The sequence below is a fragment of the Pelodiscus sinensis genome, chromosome 1 (genome assembly GCF_049634645.1).
Source record: "Pelodiscus sinensis isolate JC-2024 chromosome 1, ASM4963464v1, whole genome shotgun sequence".
NCBI classification, from domain to species: Eukaryota; Metazoa; Chordata; order Testudines; family Trionychidae; genus Pelodiscus; species Pelodiscus sinensis.
Genome location: NC_134711.1, coordinates 254,129,384 through 254,149,140, shown reverse-complemented (window position 1 = coordinate 254,149,140; position 19,757 = coordinate 254,129,384). Strand labels below are relative to the sequence as shown.

The 19,757-nt window shown below is 46.2% G+C and overlaps 1 protein-coding gene across 3 annotated transcripts in view; it reads left to right on the top strand.

Moving 5' to 3' along the window:
- Positions 1–19,757, top strand: part of GPC5 (glypican 5) — a 955,140-nt gene that overhangs the window by 342,465 nt on the left and 592,918 nt on the right. Inside the window, exons 7-8 of one of the 3 annotated variants that reach the window (XM_075918826.1) lie at positions 6,200–6,238; positions 10,323–10,912. The exons of the other annotated variants lie outside the window; for them this stretch is intronic. Coding sequence (XP_075774941.1) covers positions 6,200–6,220 — 21 coding nt within the window. The 3' untranslated portion in view covers positions 6,221–6,238; positions 10,323–10,912. Of the gene's footprint in view, positions 1–6,199; positions 6,239–10,322; positions 10,913–19,757 lie in introns of those variants that run through there. 3 annotated transcript variants of the gene reach the window in all.

The following is a 19,757-nucleotide window of genomic DNA, read 5'->3' as shown; positions in this document are numbered from 1 at the left end:
TGAGAGGGTGCTGATGTCAGGGTGTCCCTCCTCCCCCCCCACTTCTGTATCCCATCTTCACACAGAGAAGGGGATGGATGGAGCTTGGCAATGCAAATCTCTGTCACTCTCACAACACTGTGTATGCCTCTTTCACTCTCACAAATGCACACGGTCCTTCACTCTTATCTCCCGACACAACACATACGTGGTTGGAGGGGTTGGTACTTTTGTTAATGCTTGCAAAGTGGGTTAGTTTTGGTTTTTGACTGGTTTTTCATCATTTTCATTTTTCTTTTATGCTAAATTTTAATTCTTCGAGTAGTGATTTCTAAAATGCCAAACCTGTCGTGGTGCAGTAATTATCCCTGTGGTAATTGCTGTTCCTGGAAGTGGCTGGCATGTCTCTGCAGCCCCTGAGAAAGGCAGAACACGGGGTCTCCTCACACTATCCTTTCCTGCAGACACCACTCCTGAAGCTCTCATTGATCAATAATGGGGAACCGTAGCCTGTAGAAGCTCAGTGCCTGTAGATGAGGGGCAGCACATGGCACTATGGAGCCATTGCTGTACATGCCAGCTGCTTTCAGGAGTGGTGCAGAGCCAAGGCAGGACTAAGCCTGCCTTAATCCCACTGCTCCACCACCCTGAAGCCATCTAATTTAAACAGTGGCCAGCCAGCGCCTGCTTCCTGAACCTCCTCTTACAGCCAACGTCCTGCCCCAGAGGTGAGTCCCCCTGCACCCAAAAGTCTTCCTAGACCCCAATCCCCCAACCTAGGCTAAGCCTCGAGCCCCTCCTGCACTCCAAATCGCTTGGGCCAAAACCAGAACCTGCATCCCAATCCCTACCCCAGCCTGGAGACAGTGAATGATGGTGGGGGAGGAAAAGGGATGGAGTGAGAAGGGTGAGGCCTTGGAGAAGGGGTGGAGCAGGGGCAGGGCCTCAAAGAAGGGGCATGAAGGAAGCAGGGCAAAGGTATTTGGTTTGAGGTAGATCTTACATTGCACTTAAATTGAAAAAGTGATCTTGTGGTTAAAAAGTTTGGAGACCGCTGAATGCATTTTACTTTTATTTATCCTCTGAAGACCAATAAGCAACGTTAGTTGGTGTAGACTCTGAAGACATTGTTTTAGAATGGTTTGCCATTGGAAAAATCAATCCCATTTAGATGCAATTCAAAAAATTAAATTTGATTTTAAGAGGCTGAGACTGTAACTGTTTGCAATGCCTTCCCTCTTTCCATGTCCTAAGGAGATACTTGAAATCAGCTGAGTTGCTCTTGCTAGCGGTGCTTAGAATGACAGTCCTGGGGTATAGTGGCAGAATGATGATGGGAAGTGGTCCTTAGCTGTGCAGCATTTGGCTTCCATTGATCCAAGAAAGCCCCGTTGTCTACCTGACACCAGTGTTTTCTCTAAGGGTATGTCCACACTAGCCCCCTAGTTCGATCTGGGGGGGCTAATGAGGACGACCGAAACCTCATTGCAGGAGGAATACCAGCTAATTCGAGTTAGGGCTTTAATTCGGAATCCCGTTTCACTGCCGCGTGTAGACCCGGGCAGTTACTTCGGGCTAGTCAATTTCTAAAATGGCGACTGGCCGGGAACATGCTAATGAAGCGCGGGATATTTAAATCCTGCGCTTCATTTGCAATTTCGGTCACCCTCATTAGCCTCCCTAGATCAAACTAGGGGGCTAGTGTAGACATACCCTAAGCTGCGTGACAGCACAGCTTCAGAGGTGATTAGTCAGCCTCACCCAGTCCATCAGCCCTGAGCCTCTGACTGGGCAGAGCTGATTAATCACCTGTGAAGCTGTGCACCCAAGCAGTTTAGAGGGAACACTGCCTGGCATATCCCATACAAGATTTTTGACTGATGTAGATTAACTTTAATGCATTATGTTTTTAATGCTTTCTCTTAATATGGTTGTGGGATGTTCCATCTATGTTCATCTATTACAGCAGTGGGAAGCTGTAACTTTAGGGAATGCTCTTGCAACCATTTGTTTGCAGCATATATAGGAGCATTGTATCAATATAAATGCATCAATATAAAGGCTTAGACAATGATCATGCATTTCTATAAACTGAATTATTACTCAATTTAATAAAATGCAACTTTTCTAAACAGCAAAAGTAGATGTATCAACCTTGTGGGGGTTGGGGAGATGGGAACATGGGAGAATATCTAGAACCACCTTCAGAACAGGTAATTGGGATGTAATATTAATCAAAGTGGGAGAAACCAGCAGGACACCACCACTACTATGCCCAAACTTTGTAAGAAAGAAACTGATCCAGCTTGCAAAATTTGATTAGAAGAACTTTACCAAAATTCAGTTAGCTTGTAGGCGATGCACAGAAAGAGACCACATTTCCTAGTGGTCAGGACAAATGGTGGGCTGGCAGGATATTTTACTACTGAAGCACTGCCTGGTCTCCTCATATCTCCCACCCAGGGGTTTCCAGTCCTCCCCTTTAGCATAGGGATTTTGAGTGCAGGCCTCATGAAGTCTGTGTTTTCTAGCAGGCCTGTTGCCAAAGGAGAGGACTATTGTGGTTGTACTGCTTTCTTGGGGTACGTCTACACAGCAACATTATTTCGAAATAGCTAGCATTATTTTGAAATAACTTAGTCCACGTCTACACAGCAGGCAGTTATTTTGAAATACTGTCAAGCTGGAGGACTTCTTACTCCAACTCCTGTAAGAACATAAGAATGGCCATACTGGGTCAGACCAAAGGTCTATCTAGCCCAGTATCCTGTTTGCTAACAATGGCCAGTGCCAGGTGTCCCACAGGGGGTGGACTGAAGACAATGATCAAGCAATTTGTCTCCTGCCATCCTTCTCCAGCCTCTGACAAACAGAGGCCAAGGGCACCATTCCTTACCCCCTGGTTAATAGCCTTTTATGGACCTAACCTCCATGAATTTATCTAGCTCTTTTTTAAACTCTGTTATAGTCCTAGCCTTCACAGCCTCCTCTGGCAAGGAGTTCCGCAGGTTGACTGTGCACTGTGTGAAGAAGAACTTTCTTTTATTAGTTTTAAACCTGCTACCCTTAATTTCATTTGGTGTCCTCTAGTTCTTATATTATGGGAACAAGTAAATAACTTTTCTTTATTCACCCTCTCCATACCACTCATGATTTTATATACCTCTATCATATCCCCCCTCAGTCTCCTCTTTTCTAAAATGAAAAATCCCAGTCTCTTTAGCCTCTCCTCATATGGGACCCATTCCAAGCCCCCTAATTATTATTATTTTAATTTCTATTTTCTGAACCTTTTCTAATGCCAAAATATCTTTTTTGAGATGAGGAGACCACATCTGTATGCAGTATTCAGGATGTACTATAGTTTTATATAGGAGAAGTAAGATATTCTTTGTTTTATTTTCTATCCCTTTTAAAATAATTCCTAGCGTCCTATTTGCTTTTCTGACTGCTGCTGCACACTGCGTGGATGTTTTCAGAGAACTATCCATGATAACTCCAAGATCTCTTTCCTGATTAGTTGTAGCTAAATTAGCCCCCATTATATTGTATTTATAGTTGGGGTCATTGTATGAGGAGCAAGGGAAGTTGGAGGAAGAGTGCTCTACTTTAAAATAAAAGTGCTTTGTAGACACTTACAATTTCGAAATGAGCTAGTTCAAAATAAGATAGGCAATTGACATAACTCAATTTGTGTTGTTTATTTCAAGTTAAACCATGCTGTGTAAACACACCCTTGGAGTGGGTAGGGGAGCTTAGATCCAACCCTCTCTACCAGGTTTCAGTCCAGAACCCAGTGGCGTGCAGCTACACCCAGAGCTTTGAGAGTAAGTTGCTGCACCTCAGACCACTTGCTACCCCTATCTCCTTCAGCTTCCCAGAGTAAATCACTCTAATAAAATGTTAGATATTCTGTTCCTTGCTTCTCCCTTATGGTATTGCATAGGTCCATAATTTCCCCTCAGAGCAGCCCTCTGCTCCCTTATGCTGCTGACCTCTGAAATCCTCTGCTTCCCTTTTTAAAGCCCTGCCTCCAGCTTGTGCAGGCCCTGGAGGTGGGATTGGATGGGGATGTGTGGGCCCAAAATTGTTCCTTAATCCTTTGCTCTCCAGTGTGGTAGCAGTATTACCCCATTGGAGTCCTTATTTTTTTCAGTAAAATAGCTACTATTTTTGCAGCAAGATATCAGGCGTAAAGAGGGGGAAAAATACATATCTCCAGCCTACACATGGAGAAAATTAAACAATTGACATAAAATAAACCTTTATTAAAATAGTCTGTTACCATTATGCAAAACAATTCATAGTTAAAATAAAGCAAAACATCCTGAAAAATAATGTCGTGCATCAAAGAACACAAATATCTAATCGCTAATCAGGTATTTTGTACGCAATATATATTTGTGTTAGCTAGTTGACTTCCATTTGTGCAATCTGCACTAACATTTAATACTTGGATTTTGTCCATAGATTTCAATTCACTTTTACTGAATATCATAAGCAATAGCATCAACATTTTCTTGACAGTGGAACAGACACAGAATGTGAGTTGGCCAAATGACACAGAAGTCAGTGGCAGATTGGAGAACAGAATCTAGGAAGAGGGTCTCGGTTTTCTATTTGAAGCCTATTACTACCCTATGTTGCCTGCCTTTCATGTTGCAAAATGTTATTCTGAGTAGTCCAATTGAAAGAAAAAAATGGTTAAATATTAACTATGGTTACTGTCTGGCTCCTTTATTTAGCAGAGGCCTATCTGCTCTGTCCCAATTTTTCAAAAGCTGTGAAAAATTGACAAGTTGTGTGGACAATGCATGCTCTGTGTTCCCATCTGAGATGGAACTAGAACAGGATCTAGAAAAGGATTCCCTAGCTTAAAAAACATAGGATCACAGAGCTAGAAGGACTCTTGAGGGGTCCTCAACTCCAGTCCCTTGCAGTCATGGCAGGACCAAGCACCATATAAACTATCCTTAACCTGCTCTTAAAAATCTCCAATGATGGAGATTGCACAACCTCCCTAGTCAATTTATTCCAATGTATAGCTACTTTGCCAGTTAGGAAGTTTTTCCTAATGTCCAGCCTAAACCTCCCTTGTTGCTATTTAAGCCCATTGCTTTTGTAATACCATCAGGGGTTAAGGAGAATATTTTTTTCTCCCTCCTCCTTATAACAACCTTTTAGGTACTTAAAAGCTATTATCATGTCCCCTTTCAGTCTTCTCTTTTCTAGACTAAGCAAATCCAATTCTTTCAATCTTGTCTCTTAGGTCATGTTTCTAGACCTTTAATCATGAGTGTTGCTCTTTTCTGGACCTTCTCCAATTTGTCTACATTTTTCCTGAAATGTGGCATCCAGAACAGGACATAGTTCTCCAGTTGAGGCCTAATCAGCATAGTGTAAAGTGGAAGAATGACTTATTGTGTTTTGCTTATGAGACTCCTGCTAACAGATTATTCTGTTACTTTCAAAAATAATGCACATGCTTCTATTATTTCCAACAATTCTTTTTCTGAAGATTTTTAAATCTTTTGTTTCTTTGTTGAGTGAAAGCTTCTAAAATAATTGAAGAAAAGGGGACAATTTTTGCTTGCTCTCTTGCACGTACAGTCCCAAAGCATTGTTAGATGAAATTTGATCACTAGACCTTGTTTCTTGTAAGGTATCTTTGCTTTTCAGACAGTTACAGTCATTTAATCATTCACTGCAGTGCAAATAGTCCATCAGGTCTTTAACAACAGGACAATGTCAAAAAGAATGGAAATCCATACTATGGAAGAAGTCCTAAATCAACCCTCACTGATTAATTCTCTTTTTATTCACAAAGCCTAACTCATCTTGACTGAATCAATCAAAAAGCTATTACTTTCATACTTGCAAGTGTTGCTTTCAAAATCAATAAAAACTGAGTTCATTTTTAAGATGCAATATATTACCAAAATAAAAATCCCCATTTACTTGAAATAAGAATTTATCAAAAAGCATTATAGTTGGCAAAACTATATTGTTTGACTGTGTGCTTTGCACTGTTTTATAATTTTAATTTCTTTGTACATTTTCCCATTTCATTTATTTTAATAAGTAGGTCACTAGTGGTATTGTTAATGGTATTTCCCCCCTATTTCTGTGCAACAAGTAGCTTGCTTTATGATCGATGGTTTCTCAGGAGCTGTTTCTGCCCACCATATAACAATGTTTTTACTCTGTTTTTCTAATAAAGCCAAGATGCAGCAGGTCATGATTCTTTGCAATGGAGCCAGTAAGTACAACCTGATGAAATTTCTCTATTATTGGTTTTCTAGAAATTAGGAGCACTAGTTATGGGCCAAGATCCCATTGTAGCATACATATAGAACAAAAGTCAGTCAATTTCCAGACATTTGATCTTCTCTCACTGTTTGTTTACAGAGCATCTGATGTCTCTTCATATAGATCCACATAGACTTCTTAACTTTCTTTTTGATAAACTGAATAGATTATAAGACTGGTTTCCCAGACCTCTAATAATTTGTGTAGATCATTTCTGAATTCTTTATATTTTTAACATCTTTTTAAACACATGGATACAGTAAATTGGATACAGCATCAAGTGCCACTTCCCACAACTCCCATTGCCTAGAAACAGTGAACTGTGACCCCTAGGACCTGCAAGGATCCACGATTGTGGGTGATCAGTGTAAACAAAATGTCTCATGTCCACTCCAATTGGACGCTGAATCTCATTTAAGGCCAGCAGAACCGATTCTGCCAGGACATTAGGTTAGGAGTTGCCTTGTATGGGTGCTGCCTGAGGCTATCTGAGGCCTGTGCTTAAAGGGACCCCTCCCCCCCGCCCCAGGACAGCCAGTTCACAGGTTTCCCTCCTTGCTTGCCTACCTCAATGAGGGAAAGCAAAGCATTTTTTCTCTGCGTGCTCTGGTTGCCCTCATTCAGGACACCACAACACTCTGCAGTATAGAGCTGGAGCCATCCCTGGTCACTATGGTGCTTCTCCTGGACATGTTGCTGTGAGCCTGGAAGCATGTTCTGCAGGCAGTAACAGTCTGCCTGGTGTGCCCCACTGGGAGCGTGTGTCTCATTCCTTCCTCACACCCGTCCTTAACCCCCCGTTTCTGCTGTACAATAAAAGATACGTGTTCATTACAACAAAGTCTCTTTATGAACAAAACTGGGGCGGGGGGGGATGAAACTGAGGTGAGACTGGGGAAAGAAGGTGGGAGGAGGGAGAGTGGGAGAGGGGAGGGGGAAACCTGGTAGGAGGGAGCTGGCAGGAGGAGGCACGGGGAGGAAGGGGGAGGAGAAGCTCAGGGTTGGGGGTCTTGCTGGCCCACCTGTCTCCCAGCACCGTGGGGAGCCTCAGCATCCCCAGGGGGTGAGGAGGAAGAAGCAGGAGACGGAGAAGGAGTGGGAGGAGGATTGGTAGCTGGGGAGGCAGCAGGGCCTGGAATGGCAGGTGGCAGCAAGCTCTACACTAGGGTCTGCAGGTGCTCGCAGATGGCACGGTCCTGAGCAAGCTACTCCCACCGGAGCTGCAGGTCTTCTTGCACCCAGTGCTCAAGAGGTGCGGTGTAGACCTCGCAGCCCCCCCCCCCCAGGTGCTCCTGCTGGTACCCCTCCACTGCACGGGTGGGCGTGCAGAGTCCTTGGATGTGGGAGGATGTCCCGGGTGGTGTGATATGCCCTGCACTTGCAGCTGGTGCGGCTGTGGAGAAACACAAGAAGTGGTCAGTTAGCCCTGGGGACACAGTGCGTGAAGCCCAGCCCCCCTCTGCAAGGTGAGAATGACAATTCTCTGCACCATCAGAGCCGATGTGCTTGCACAGAGGCCATGTTCGGGGTGTCCTGCTATCCCCAGGAGTGGGACCTCCCCTGGGACTGCACCCATGCCCCTGAGTTGTATATAGTGTGTGTGTGTGGAGGGGAGAGATGTCCCCTACCTCTGCATAGAGGGGGTTTGTGGAGAGAGGGCATCCTGCTGTGTCCCACCCCGAGGTCAGGAGCATGTCATGTCTCTTCACAGACGCGTGTGGCTAACACGCCAAGGCCCTTATGTGGCAGCCAGCTGGGGCTACGTGCTCAGGGGTTGCACGGCATGTGCTTGCACATGCACAGGTTGCTGAATGATCCATAGTTAGCAAGGCCCACGCACGCGGTCCCTGGTCTCCCTCACCTCCCCCCTCATAAGGGGACAGTGATGGCATTCACATGTTGTTGCCTCCCTGGATGACACCAGCAAGAGCTCTGCTGAGATGGCTTGGGGGTCCTGGCTGCGCGGCATGCTCCATCCGGGCTCCTGCAGCTCTTGAGTCTCCTCCTCCTCCTCTGTGCTCTGGTCAGAGCCCTCTGCCCCAGGGTTGATGACCACCTGGGGGGGAACGGACCATCCAGCGCCCCCATGATGTGTTCCAGGGTGTCCAAATAGGGGCAACTCTCTGGGTCTGCCCCTATTTGGGAACTGCCCCCTGTGGCCCTGGCATAGGCCTGCTGCAGCCCCTTAATTTTCATCCGAACCTGCTCCTGGGTTCGGATGTGGCCTTTGGTGGCCAGGCTGGCAGCTAACCCGCTGGAGATGGCCATGTTCCTCCATCTAGTGTGCAGATCATGGACGTTGGAGGCATCCCCCAAACCTCAATCAGGTTCACGATCTCCACACTGGACCAGGAAGGCGCCCGCCTTCTCCGGCCCTTGGCAGGCTCCTAGGATCTGGGGGACTTGTCCTGGGGAGCGGTAGAGGGCTGGGGCCACTGGGACAGGGGCAGCGACTGCTGGCTCTGGGCTGACAGACCTAGAGCTGGCACAGGTACTGTAACCAGACTGTACCCCTTTAAGGGCTCCGGGGAGGGGGAGAGGAGAGGAGTTTTCCTGGTTGGGGTCAGAGTGGCCTAAGGGTATGTCTACACCGCAAAGTTATTTTAAAATAACAGCCCTTATTTCAAAATAACTTTCCTAGCGTCTACACAAGCCAACCACTATTTTGAAATTATTTCAAAATAGCAGAGGGCTTATTTCGAAATTGGGAAACCTCATCCTACAAGGAATAGCACCTATTTCGAAATAGGTGCTCTGTAGACAGGGAATAGGGGCTATTTCAAAATAGGGGGCCTCCAGCCCTTCCCAGGGTGCCCTGGTGGCCACTCGGGGCACAAACAGGAAAACTCCTCTCCTCCCTCCCCCTCCCGGAGCCCTTAAAGGGGTAGAGTCTGGTCACAGTCTATTGTGGCTAGCACCAGGCCTGCCAGCCCAGAGCCATTCTGCTACTGCCCCTGACCCAGGCCGCAGCATGAGCCAGCAAGCCACTGGCAGCCAGCCCTCCTCTGCTCCCCAGGTCCAGTCTGCCAGCTACCAGGAGCCTGCCAGGGACCAGAGAAGGCAGGCGCCTTCCTAGTCCAGTGCGGAGATCATGGAACTGATTGAGGTTTGGGGGGATGCCGCCAACGTCCATTATCTCTGCACTAGATGAAGGAATGCTCTCATCTACAGTCGGATGGCTGCCAGACTGGCCACCAAAGGCCACATCCAAACCCAGGAGCAGGATGAAAATCAAGGAGCTATGGCAGGCCTATACCAGGGCCACTGGGGGCAGCTACCAATGAGGGGCAGACCCAGAGAGCTGCCCCTATTTGTATGCCCTGGACTGCATCCTGGGGGGGGGGCTGGATGGTTCCCCCCAGGTGGTCATCGACCCTGGGGCAGAGGCCCCTGACCAGGGCATGAAGGAGGAGGAGGCGGGCCAGGAGCCATAGGAGCCTGGAGGGAGCATGCTGCACAGCCAGGACCTCCAAACCATCCCAGCCGATCTGTTGCTGGTGTCATCCGCGGCTGGTGAGGCAACAACATGTGAGTGCCATCACTGTCCCCTTATGCGGGGCCAGGAGGGGAGGGAGACCAGGGACTATACACATGGGCCTTGCCACCACAAATCATTCAGCAACCTGTGCACGTGAGAGCACATGCCGTGCTACCCCAGGGCACATGGCCCCAGCTGGCTGCCACACAGGGGCCTCGGCCTGTTAGCTGTACGCATGTGTGAAGAGACATGACATGCTTCTGACCCCAGGGTGGGACACAGCAGGATGTCCTCCCTCCACAAGCTCTCTCTACACGGAGGCAGGGGACATCTTCCCCCCTCTCCCTCCCTTCCCCCGCCCCCTCCCACACCGATGCAGCACAGGGGAATTTGTGCAGTCTTGGGGCAGCTCCCACTCCCAGGGATAGCAGGACATCCCGAACACGGCCTGTGTGTAAGCACATTGGCTCTGATGGTGCAGAGAACTGTTGTCCTTACTTGCAGATTCACACTATATCTCCAGGGATAACTGACCACTTCTCGTGTTTCTCCACAGCCGCACCAGCTGTGAGTGCAGGGCGCACCACCCCGCCCAGGACATCCTCCCACACCCGAACATTCTGGAAGCGGGCCCTTGCACAAGAGGACTACCAATGGCAGCACCTGGGGGCACTGCAAGCCCTGCACCGCACCCTGAAGCACTGGGTGCAAAGACCTTCAGCTCTGGTGGGAGAGTTGGCGGGAGCAGTTTGCCCAGGGCTGTGCCGTCTGTGAGCACCTGCAGACCCTGGTGCAGAGATTGCTGCCTTCTGCTGCTCCTGCCCCTACTGTCTCCCCAGCTACTGTTCCTCCTCCCACTCCTTCTCCCCTTCCCACTTCTCCCTCTACTCCCCCCCCCCCCCCCCAAGGATGCTGAGGTACCTGCACCCGCGGTGGTGGGAGACAGTTGGGCCAGTGAGACCCCCCAACCCTGAGCCCTGAGCTTCTCCTCCCCTTGTCTTCCCCTTCCAGCTCCCTCCTTCCATGTTTCCCCCTCCCCTCTCTCATCCTCTCTCCTCCCCTCTCCTGCTTTCTTTCCCCAGTCTCACATCTGTTTCATCCTCCCTCCCATCCCAGTTTTGTTCAATAAAGAGACTTTGTTTTCATGAGCACGTATCTTTTATTTTACATCAGGAAGGGGGATTAGGGAGGGATAAGTGGAAGGATGTGAGAGAGGAATGAGGCACAAGCCCCCACTGGGGCACACCAGGGAGACTGTTACTGCTCCTCCGGATGGAAGCTCTCACGCAGGGCCTCCTGGATATGGACAGCCCCCCGATGGACCTCCTGGATGGCAGCCGTGTGGGTCTCTGTGTACAGGCCGGCCAAGTGGTCGGCCTCTGCCATCCAGCCTGGCAGGAAAGCCTCCCCCTTCCGCTCACACAAATTGTGCAGCACACTGCCACCATGTGTGTAATATTCTGCTCTGAGAGGTCCAGGCAGGTGAGGAGGCATCTAAAACGGCCTTCAGCCGGCCGAAGGCATCCTCCACTATGATGCAGGCCCTGCTCAGCCTGGCATTAAATGCCTGTCAGGAAGGGTTGTGGTGTCCCGTGTAGGGCTTCATGAGCCAGGATTGTAGGGGATAGGCCACATACCCCACCAGGCAGACAGGCATGTCCACATCTCATACCGTGATGTGGCAGTCGGGGAAGAAAGTCCAGGCGTTCAGCCTCTGGTACACAGAGGCGTTGCAGTAAACCTGCTCATTGTGTGCTCTGCCGGACCAGCCCATGTTGATATCCATGAACTGGCCCCGGTGGTCAGACACAGCCTGCAGGATGACAGAAAAGTATCCGTTCAGATTGATGTACAGGGAGGCCTGGTGGTCTGGGGCACAGATGGGGATGTGTGTCCTGTCGATTGCCGCCCTCCCCCACAGTTGGGGAAGCCTAGGGCGCCAAACCCCTTTGTGACTGCATCCAAATTGGTGAAGTGGATGACTCGGTGGAGCAGCACTCTGTTGATGGCCTTGACCCCCTGCAGAGGGACACACAAAACTGAGATTTACTGGTGTGCCAGGGTGGCTGAGATTGCTCTCTCCCCGCCGCTGCCCCGCGCCTCTACTCCCCAGGAGCAACCCACCCCCCTGCAATCCTGGCCGCCTCAAACCTTAATGAGGGTGGGACAGAACAAACCCCCCTGGGGAGGGGACTTTCACCACCTCCTCACCTTTTCCTTAGGGCAGCCCATTTCCTCCTTGCACCCCCCCCCCCCCTTCCTGGCACAGTGACCGGAGATTGCCATAGCTGCATGAGCACTGCTCCAACGGTGGATCTCCCCACGTCGACCTGGTTGCTGATGGATCAGTAGCTATCTGGTGTGGAGAGCTTTATAGGGCGATGGCACACGCTTCTGGAGGGGAATGGCATGCCTTATGTGCATGTGCAGAGCAGGGGCAAGCCACTCACAAAGTTCCAGGAAGGTGTCCTTCATTCTGAAGTTCTGGATCCATTGCTGGTGGACCTAGATGCGGCATGGCACACTGGTGTCCAGGAGCTGCAGCTGCTCCTCCACGTACCTCAGGAGAGTCTGGAAGAAGGCCTGGGGTTGAGTTGCTGTAGATCCTGCGAGGCAGCCTGCAGAAAATGCTTCCAGGCTCGTGGCAACACGTCCAAGAGAAGCACCAGAGTGCCCAGGGGCAGCTCTGGCTACATGGTGCAGAGTGCTGTGGTGTCCGGAGAGAGGGCAACCAGAGCACGGAGAGGAAAAAAATGCTTTGCTGTCCCTCATTGAGGTAGGCAAGGAAGCAGGGAAACCTGAGAACTGGCTGTCCAGGGGGGTCCCTTTAAGCACAGGCCTCAGATAGCTTCAGGCAGCAGCCACACATAGTAACTCCTGACAAGATGCCCTGTCAGAACTGGTTCCGGCCGGCCTTAAATGCGATTCAGTGTCCAATCAGTGTGGAAGCGCTATTTCGAAATAGCAAAACTCTATTTTGAAATGCATTTTGTGTCTAGACGTGTTATTTTGAAATAACGTATTTTGAAATAACTATTTTGAAATAAGATATTTCGAAATAACACTGTAGTGTAGACATACTCTAATGTGCTGCAGGACCATTTATTGTATTTTAATTTTTTCAGTTAGGTATGTCTACACTGCACAACTATTTCGGGATACCAGGTATCCTCACATAGCTGCCTTGCGTCTACAAAGCTGCCCATTATTTTGAAATATTTTTCAAACTAATGGGCACACTATTTCGCCATCCCAGTAAATCTTGTTGCACGATGGATAAGGGATAGCTCGAAATAGTGCATTATTTTGAAATTTGGTGCTGTCTAGATGCACCAAATTTCAAAATAAGCTATTTTGAAATAGATTCGAGATAAGATACACTATTTGCTTACTGCAAATTTTGTATCTTATTTTGAGTTCAGGGTGCTGTGTAGATGCACCCTTACAGACTAAGATGGTTACCTCTCTGATATATATGATTTTACCTTATTTTAAATGTCAGTGCATTTTGTCACAATCATGTTAAAGATAATCATCCAAAGAAGCAATAATTTTTTTATCAACAACTTCATTATTATGGTGTAAGAGCCTGATCCTGCACCCTTCCCTTTTCCATTTGAATAATCTCAACAGGCCAATATCTGACATCGTTCCTTAATTCTCACAAAAAATTATTAATATCAGTGTTTCTCTTAGTTAAAAACTGAATAAGGATCTTACCATTTGACATTTTGATTTCCACTGGAGTATTTGCATGAATAAAGCTTTCCAAGGTTAGATGTAAAAATTATTTCTCTGTTTATTGACTGGTTAGCAGAGGATGCTGTTTTCCATTAAGACCACAGATACTGTTCTTGTGTGTATTATCTATTGTAACTATAACTCTAAAAATAATTCACCTCTATTTTTTCAGTGTAAATATGTTCAAATATAGATGTATCTCAGGAACTCTGTAAGCAGTATGCATGGGTTGCTGTGGTATGCATTCAAATGACTGTACATACATTGTAGGATAAAGGAACATGCTATGAGAGAAAAAAGTGAGACTGCAGGAACAAGCATATGTGCTGTTGATGACACAGCTCATCAAAGTGTTACAGAAGGAAATGACAAGAATATGCACCAGATGGTTCATAGCTATATAAAGGCACAAATGAAATCCACGCAGCAGCCATTAGCCTGTCACCTTCTGCACTCCTGAATACAATTGACGAGCAAGACCATACTTTTAATGACATTGCAGTGCTATAGGAAGCTATTATGCAGGTAAATAAAACTATTCTTCCTATTCAGGGAAAAGCATATCCAACTTCTGCACGGTGGGCAACTGAGAAGATTGATTTTTATTCCCACAGACTTGCTCACAACTCCATGTTGCATAGTTTGAATTCCATCTTTCCCTTTATCCATACAGTTTGGGAAACTTAATATATTGACCAGTTTTGTTTTTGTAATTCTTCATTATGTCCTTTTGTATATAAAAATCTTTTGAGTGATGTTTACCTCACTGTGTGGGATTTGTATCTCTTGGTTGTGATTTACTAAAGCCATTGCAGGTTTCAGCTCTTTATGGACCAGAAGGATTATTGACTGAACCATGAAATGTGGACTAGTATTACATTAGGACGGTCATACAAACATGTAGTAAAAGAGTATTACAACCTCTCTGTCAAAATAACTGTAACCTCCCATTCCTCCCTAGGGGTATGTTTACACTAAAAAGTTAATTCGAACTAACAGATGTTAGTTCGAATTAACTTTGATAGGCGCTACACACGCAAACCGCTAGTTCAAACTTAATTCAAACTAGCAGAGGACTTAATTCGAACTAGGTAAACCTCATTCCATGAGAGTTTCCGTGGTGGTGCCCAGAGTGGCCACCAGGGAAAGCTGGGGAGGGCTAGCCTCCCACTAGTTCGAATTAAGTGGCTACACAGCCCTTAATTCGAACTAGTTAATTCGAACTAGGCGTTAGTCCTCGTAGAATGAGGTTTACCTAGCTCGAATTAAGCGCACCGCTAGTTTGAATTAAGTTCGAACTAGCGGTTTGCATGTGTAGCGCCTATCAAAGTTAATTCGAACTAACGTCTGTTAGTTCGAATTAACTTTGTAGTGTAGACATTCCCATAGTTACATATATATATATAATGATACTTATAATGCTAAAACTATCCCTAAACTTACTTCCTATTCCTTATGGCAGGGGTTCTCAAACTTTTTGATACCGCGACCCCCTAAAATGTTCATTGAATTTGTGTGACCCCCCCCCCCAAAAGTTGCTAAGGAAAAAGAAAAAAAAGTGGGAGAGCCAAAGAAAGTTAAGGGGACTTTCCACCTGAGGCCCTGCCCTTGATGGGGACCAGGCATGCTCCTCCCACACCTTGCCCAGAGGCCTGGCTATTCTGTCAGCAGTCCTGCCTAAATTCTTGTGGCTGTGGCCTGCGTCCAGGTCTGGACCTGTGCCCAGGAGAGACAGGGTCTGGCTTTCAGCACCTCACTATTAAAATGTTCCAGTGCCACTGGTGTTAAACCTAATTGGGAAATGGGTGGTCCAGACCACGGCCCACCCAGACCCACCTGTAGCTACATCCCGCTCTGTCTAAGAATCAAAGTCAGCTTTTTAGAACTAATGAAGCAATACGAGTCTGGCAGTCAAAAATGAAAAAAAAAATGAAGGTGAGACAAAAAGACAAAGCTAAGCAAAAAAGACAGTGTGTCATCTTAAATCGTGAAGTATTGAATAGAAGACATTCAGCAAAAAGTATGGGCAAGGAAACATCTCAATTAGCTGGTCACTTGGTGAGTTATGGAAATATCACGATGAATGCAAAAGTTGAACAAATGGACTCTGAAGTGGCAATGGAATAACAAGCTATTGGTAATTTTGTCAAAGTAAAGGAAGAAACCTTCTACCCAGAAGACATTTCATTATGGCCAAAATTGATTTAATTGTCTATGATAGAATATTTCTTAACAAATAAATTGAAAAACATAGGTAACATGGAGAATTTGAGAAAAGAGCATGATGTTGGAAGATGAAGTAAATTTAGAGGTCTTCATTAGTCCCATTCTCTGAGGATGAAGAAATGGGACCACAGAAATGAGAAATTGCTTGATTTTGTTGGAAAACCACCAAGGCAGTCTACTGTTATGTTTGTTTTCCTTTACTATTGTAAGGCAATTATCTGCAAACATTTGTCAACATGCACTTTAATAGGAGAAATGTTGCAAGAGATATTGCTAATCATGAAACTTCTAAAGCTGATATTAATGCTACATGTAAGTTTGTTCAAAAATGTAAATTATCTGGAAGAATTGATTCTGTATTATGGGCTCAGTTTGAGAAGGAATGTTCTTAGTGGAAGAAAATGCTGAGATGTGGGGTTATCATGGTGAAACTGTTGTCTTTTTTGAGACTACCTCTAAGAGTCATCAGTGTCAAATTGAAAAGCCATTTTTTTTTAACCTGCTTTGAATATCTTAGTGAATTTGACAATGAAGTTTGGAAAATTATCATTATTGTGGCTCAGGAAAACACAACTTTTTAATGCACCAAACCTACAATGAATTTATTACTATCATGACAGAGCAGCTCAGAAACCAGTTTACTGATGAGGTAAAGGATGCCAAGTACTATCTGTAGTAATAGAGAGGTAGCCGTGTTAGTCTGATCTTGCTAAAACAAAAGGAAAAACTATGTAGCATTTTAAAGACTAACAAGATGATTTAATAGGTGATGAGCTTTCATGGGCCAGACCCACTTCCTCAGATCATATTCTGGAAGAGAATTGCCATGACCATATATGCCAAAGGAATACAATGAAAAAAGCGAACACATTATTAAACTGACAAATCAGATTTAGTACATAAGGTGGGGTGAGGGAGAGGTGGGAGGGAATAGCTATTTATGAGTCAATGAATGGCTAATCGGGGTGATGAGTGGGGAAACTATCTTTGTAATGGTTACAGTAATTAGCATCTTTGATAAGGCCCATTCGTAAAGTGTCAAATTTAAGCATGAAAGAAAGTTCTGAAGTTTCCCTCTGTAATCTGGTGTTAAAGTCTCTTTGAAGTAGATGCATGTAGTAAGGTTGTTAAGACTATGTCCAGGTAGGCTGAAATGAAAAGCAACTGGTTTTTCCTTGTGAAGATGTCTGATCTGTGGGCATTAATTTTTTGGTGAACTATCTGAGAAGTCTGTCCAATATACATAGCAGAAGGACACTGTTGGCACATGATGGCATGAATTATATTTCTGGATGAACAGGAATATGTATTCTTGATCATATAACTGACATGGTTAGGTTTAGTGTTGGTGTCACCAAAGTAAATATGTGGACTAAGTTGGCAACAGAATTTGTTGCAAGGGAAAGTTCCTGGGTTGGTATTAATGTGGTATGTCCTGTGGTTGTTGGTAAGAATCTTCCTGAGGTTAAATGGTTGTCTATAGGGGTACGTCTACACTACATGCCTCTGTCGGCAGAGGCATGTAGATTTGTTTATTCAGCAAAGGTAAATGAAGCCGCGATTTAAATGATCGCGGCTTCATTTACATTTACATGGCTGCCGCGCTGAGCAGACAAACAGCTGATCAGCTGTTTGTTGGCTCGCCGCTAGTTTGGACGTTCCCCCTGTCGACATCAAAGCCCTTTGTCGGCAGCCCCGGTAAACCTCATTCCACGAGGAATAACGGGGCTGCCGACAAAGGGCTTTGATGTCGACAGGGGGAACGTCCAGACTAGCGGCAAGCCGACAAACAGCTGATCAGCTGTTTGTCGGCTCAGTGCGGCAGCCATGTAAATGTAAATGAAGCCGCGATCATTTAAATCGCGGCTTCATTTGCCTTTGCCTACAACCCTAATCTACATGCCTCTGCCGACAGAGGCATGTAGTCTAGACACAGCCTAGGAGACTATGGGTCTGTCCCCCAGAGCCCCTCGAAGTATAGTATCCTGTTCCTGTATAGGTTGTAGGTTATTGATAATGCGTTGAAGGGGTTTAAGTTGGGGGCTATAGGTAATGACAAGTGGTGTTATATTGTTGATATTCTTGGGCCTATCTTGAAGTAGATGGTTTCTGGGTATTTCTCTGGCTCTTTCAATTGTTTTTTTTATTTCCCCCGGTGGGTAATTGTGATTTACAAATGCTTGGTAGATATCTTGAAGTTTCTGATCTCTGTCAGTGGGATTAGAGCAGATGCGGTTGTACCTAAGGACTTGACTATAGACGATGGATCGTATGGTGTGACCTAGATGGAAGCTGGAGGCATGTAGGTAAGTGTAGCAGTCAGTGGATTTTCTGTAGAGAGCGGTATTTAATTTTCCATTAGCGATTTGTACTGTGGTGTCCAGAAAATATATCTTTCATGTTGTATGGACCAAGCTGAGATTGATGGTGGGGGGCAGGTTGTTAAAGTCTCTGTGGAATGCGTCCAGTGTTTCTTGGCCATGGGTCCAGATCATAAAGATGTAATCGATGTAGCGTAAGTAAAGGAAGGGTAAAAGGGGACGGGATATGAGGAAACATTGTTTTAAGTCATCCATAAAGATGTTACCATACAGTGGGGCCATGCACGTGCACACCCATGGCTGTGCCGCTGATCTGGAGGTATAAGTTGTCCCAAAAGTGGAAATAATTGTGGGTGAGAACAAAGTTACATAGGTCTCCTACCAGATCGGCTGTGGTATCCTCTGGGATAGTGTTTCTAATCTCTTATAATCCATCTTCATGTGGAATATTGGTGTAGAGATCTTCTACATCCATGGTGGCAACGATGATGTTATCAGGGAGGTTATCGATCTTTTGTAGTTTTCTCAGGAAGTCAGTGGTATCTCGGAGATAGCTGGGAGTGTTGGTTACATAGGGTTTGGGGGGTTGCTTCAGTTTTCATTCGTGGTTTTTCAGAATTTGATGTGGCTATGTCTGATAAGGTTCTCTTTAAAACCTCGTAGCTCCTTTCCAAAGCCAAAACAGCATCTGCAAAACAGACCACTTGCTGTCATAAATTCTTTTGACTATTAAATGTTTTGCATTTGCTTGCACCAAGCATGATTGTGACATACTCCACAGATTGTTGAAACCAGAAAAAAGTGTGTTTTAAACTAAGTAAAAAAAATGTGTATCTTCCTCACAAGATGCGGTTGCAGCATTGCACATTCAATATAAGGAATGTCTAGAGCATGGTATGAATAAAGCAGAAGGATTTGCATTGTTCAGTTGTGCTTCTAGACCTGGATATTTTCCTCCACATTTGCGGTGTTATCAAAGCTCTGCCCATGAAGCCATTGCAGTAGTTCACTGCCCTCCTGTGACAGTAGAATCATGCTATGATGATAAGTCTCCCCATGCCAAACTGGTTCCCCACAGAGCAGTAGCTGTGTGGCATGGTAAGCTTCTAGAGAGTGATGGCGACTTGCTCGAAGGGGGTGGCGGGTTGCATGCGGGTGTCCTGTCGCCAGGAGGCAGGTGTGGGCCACTCATAGTGCTCCACGAAAGTGCCCTTCTGCATGCAGAAGTTTTTTAGCCACTGCTGATTGTCCCACTGTTCCAAGACAATCCGATCCCACCAGTCAGAAGTGGTGTCCTAGCAATAGAAGCAGTGGTGAACAGTGTGCTGGGAAGTATGGAGGGGACTGTGGGGTAGAAAGAGCACCTGGGCTGGGGTGAGGAGATGCCCCAGTCTGAGCTGACCATCTTGGTCCTGCAGTGCCATAAGAGCGTCCTGCATTAATTGTGCCAGATGGTGCAGCAGGAGGTCTAAGAGCCTGACACTGCTTTGCAGCATGTCTGGCTCCATGGTAACACTGCTGTGGCATCCTCAAGGGCAACCAGAGCACATGGTGTGGTGTTTGCTGTCCCTCAAGAAGGTAGGCAAAGGTGAAGAGTCTGAGCCAAGGAACTGGAGAGGGGAGCCCCTATATGTGCAAGCCTCAGATAGCATCAGGCAGCAGCTCCAGGAAGTGACTGCTGTCCTAATGCCCTGCCAAGAGTG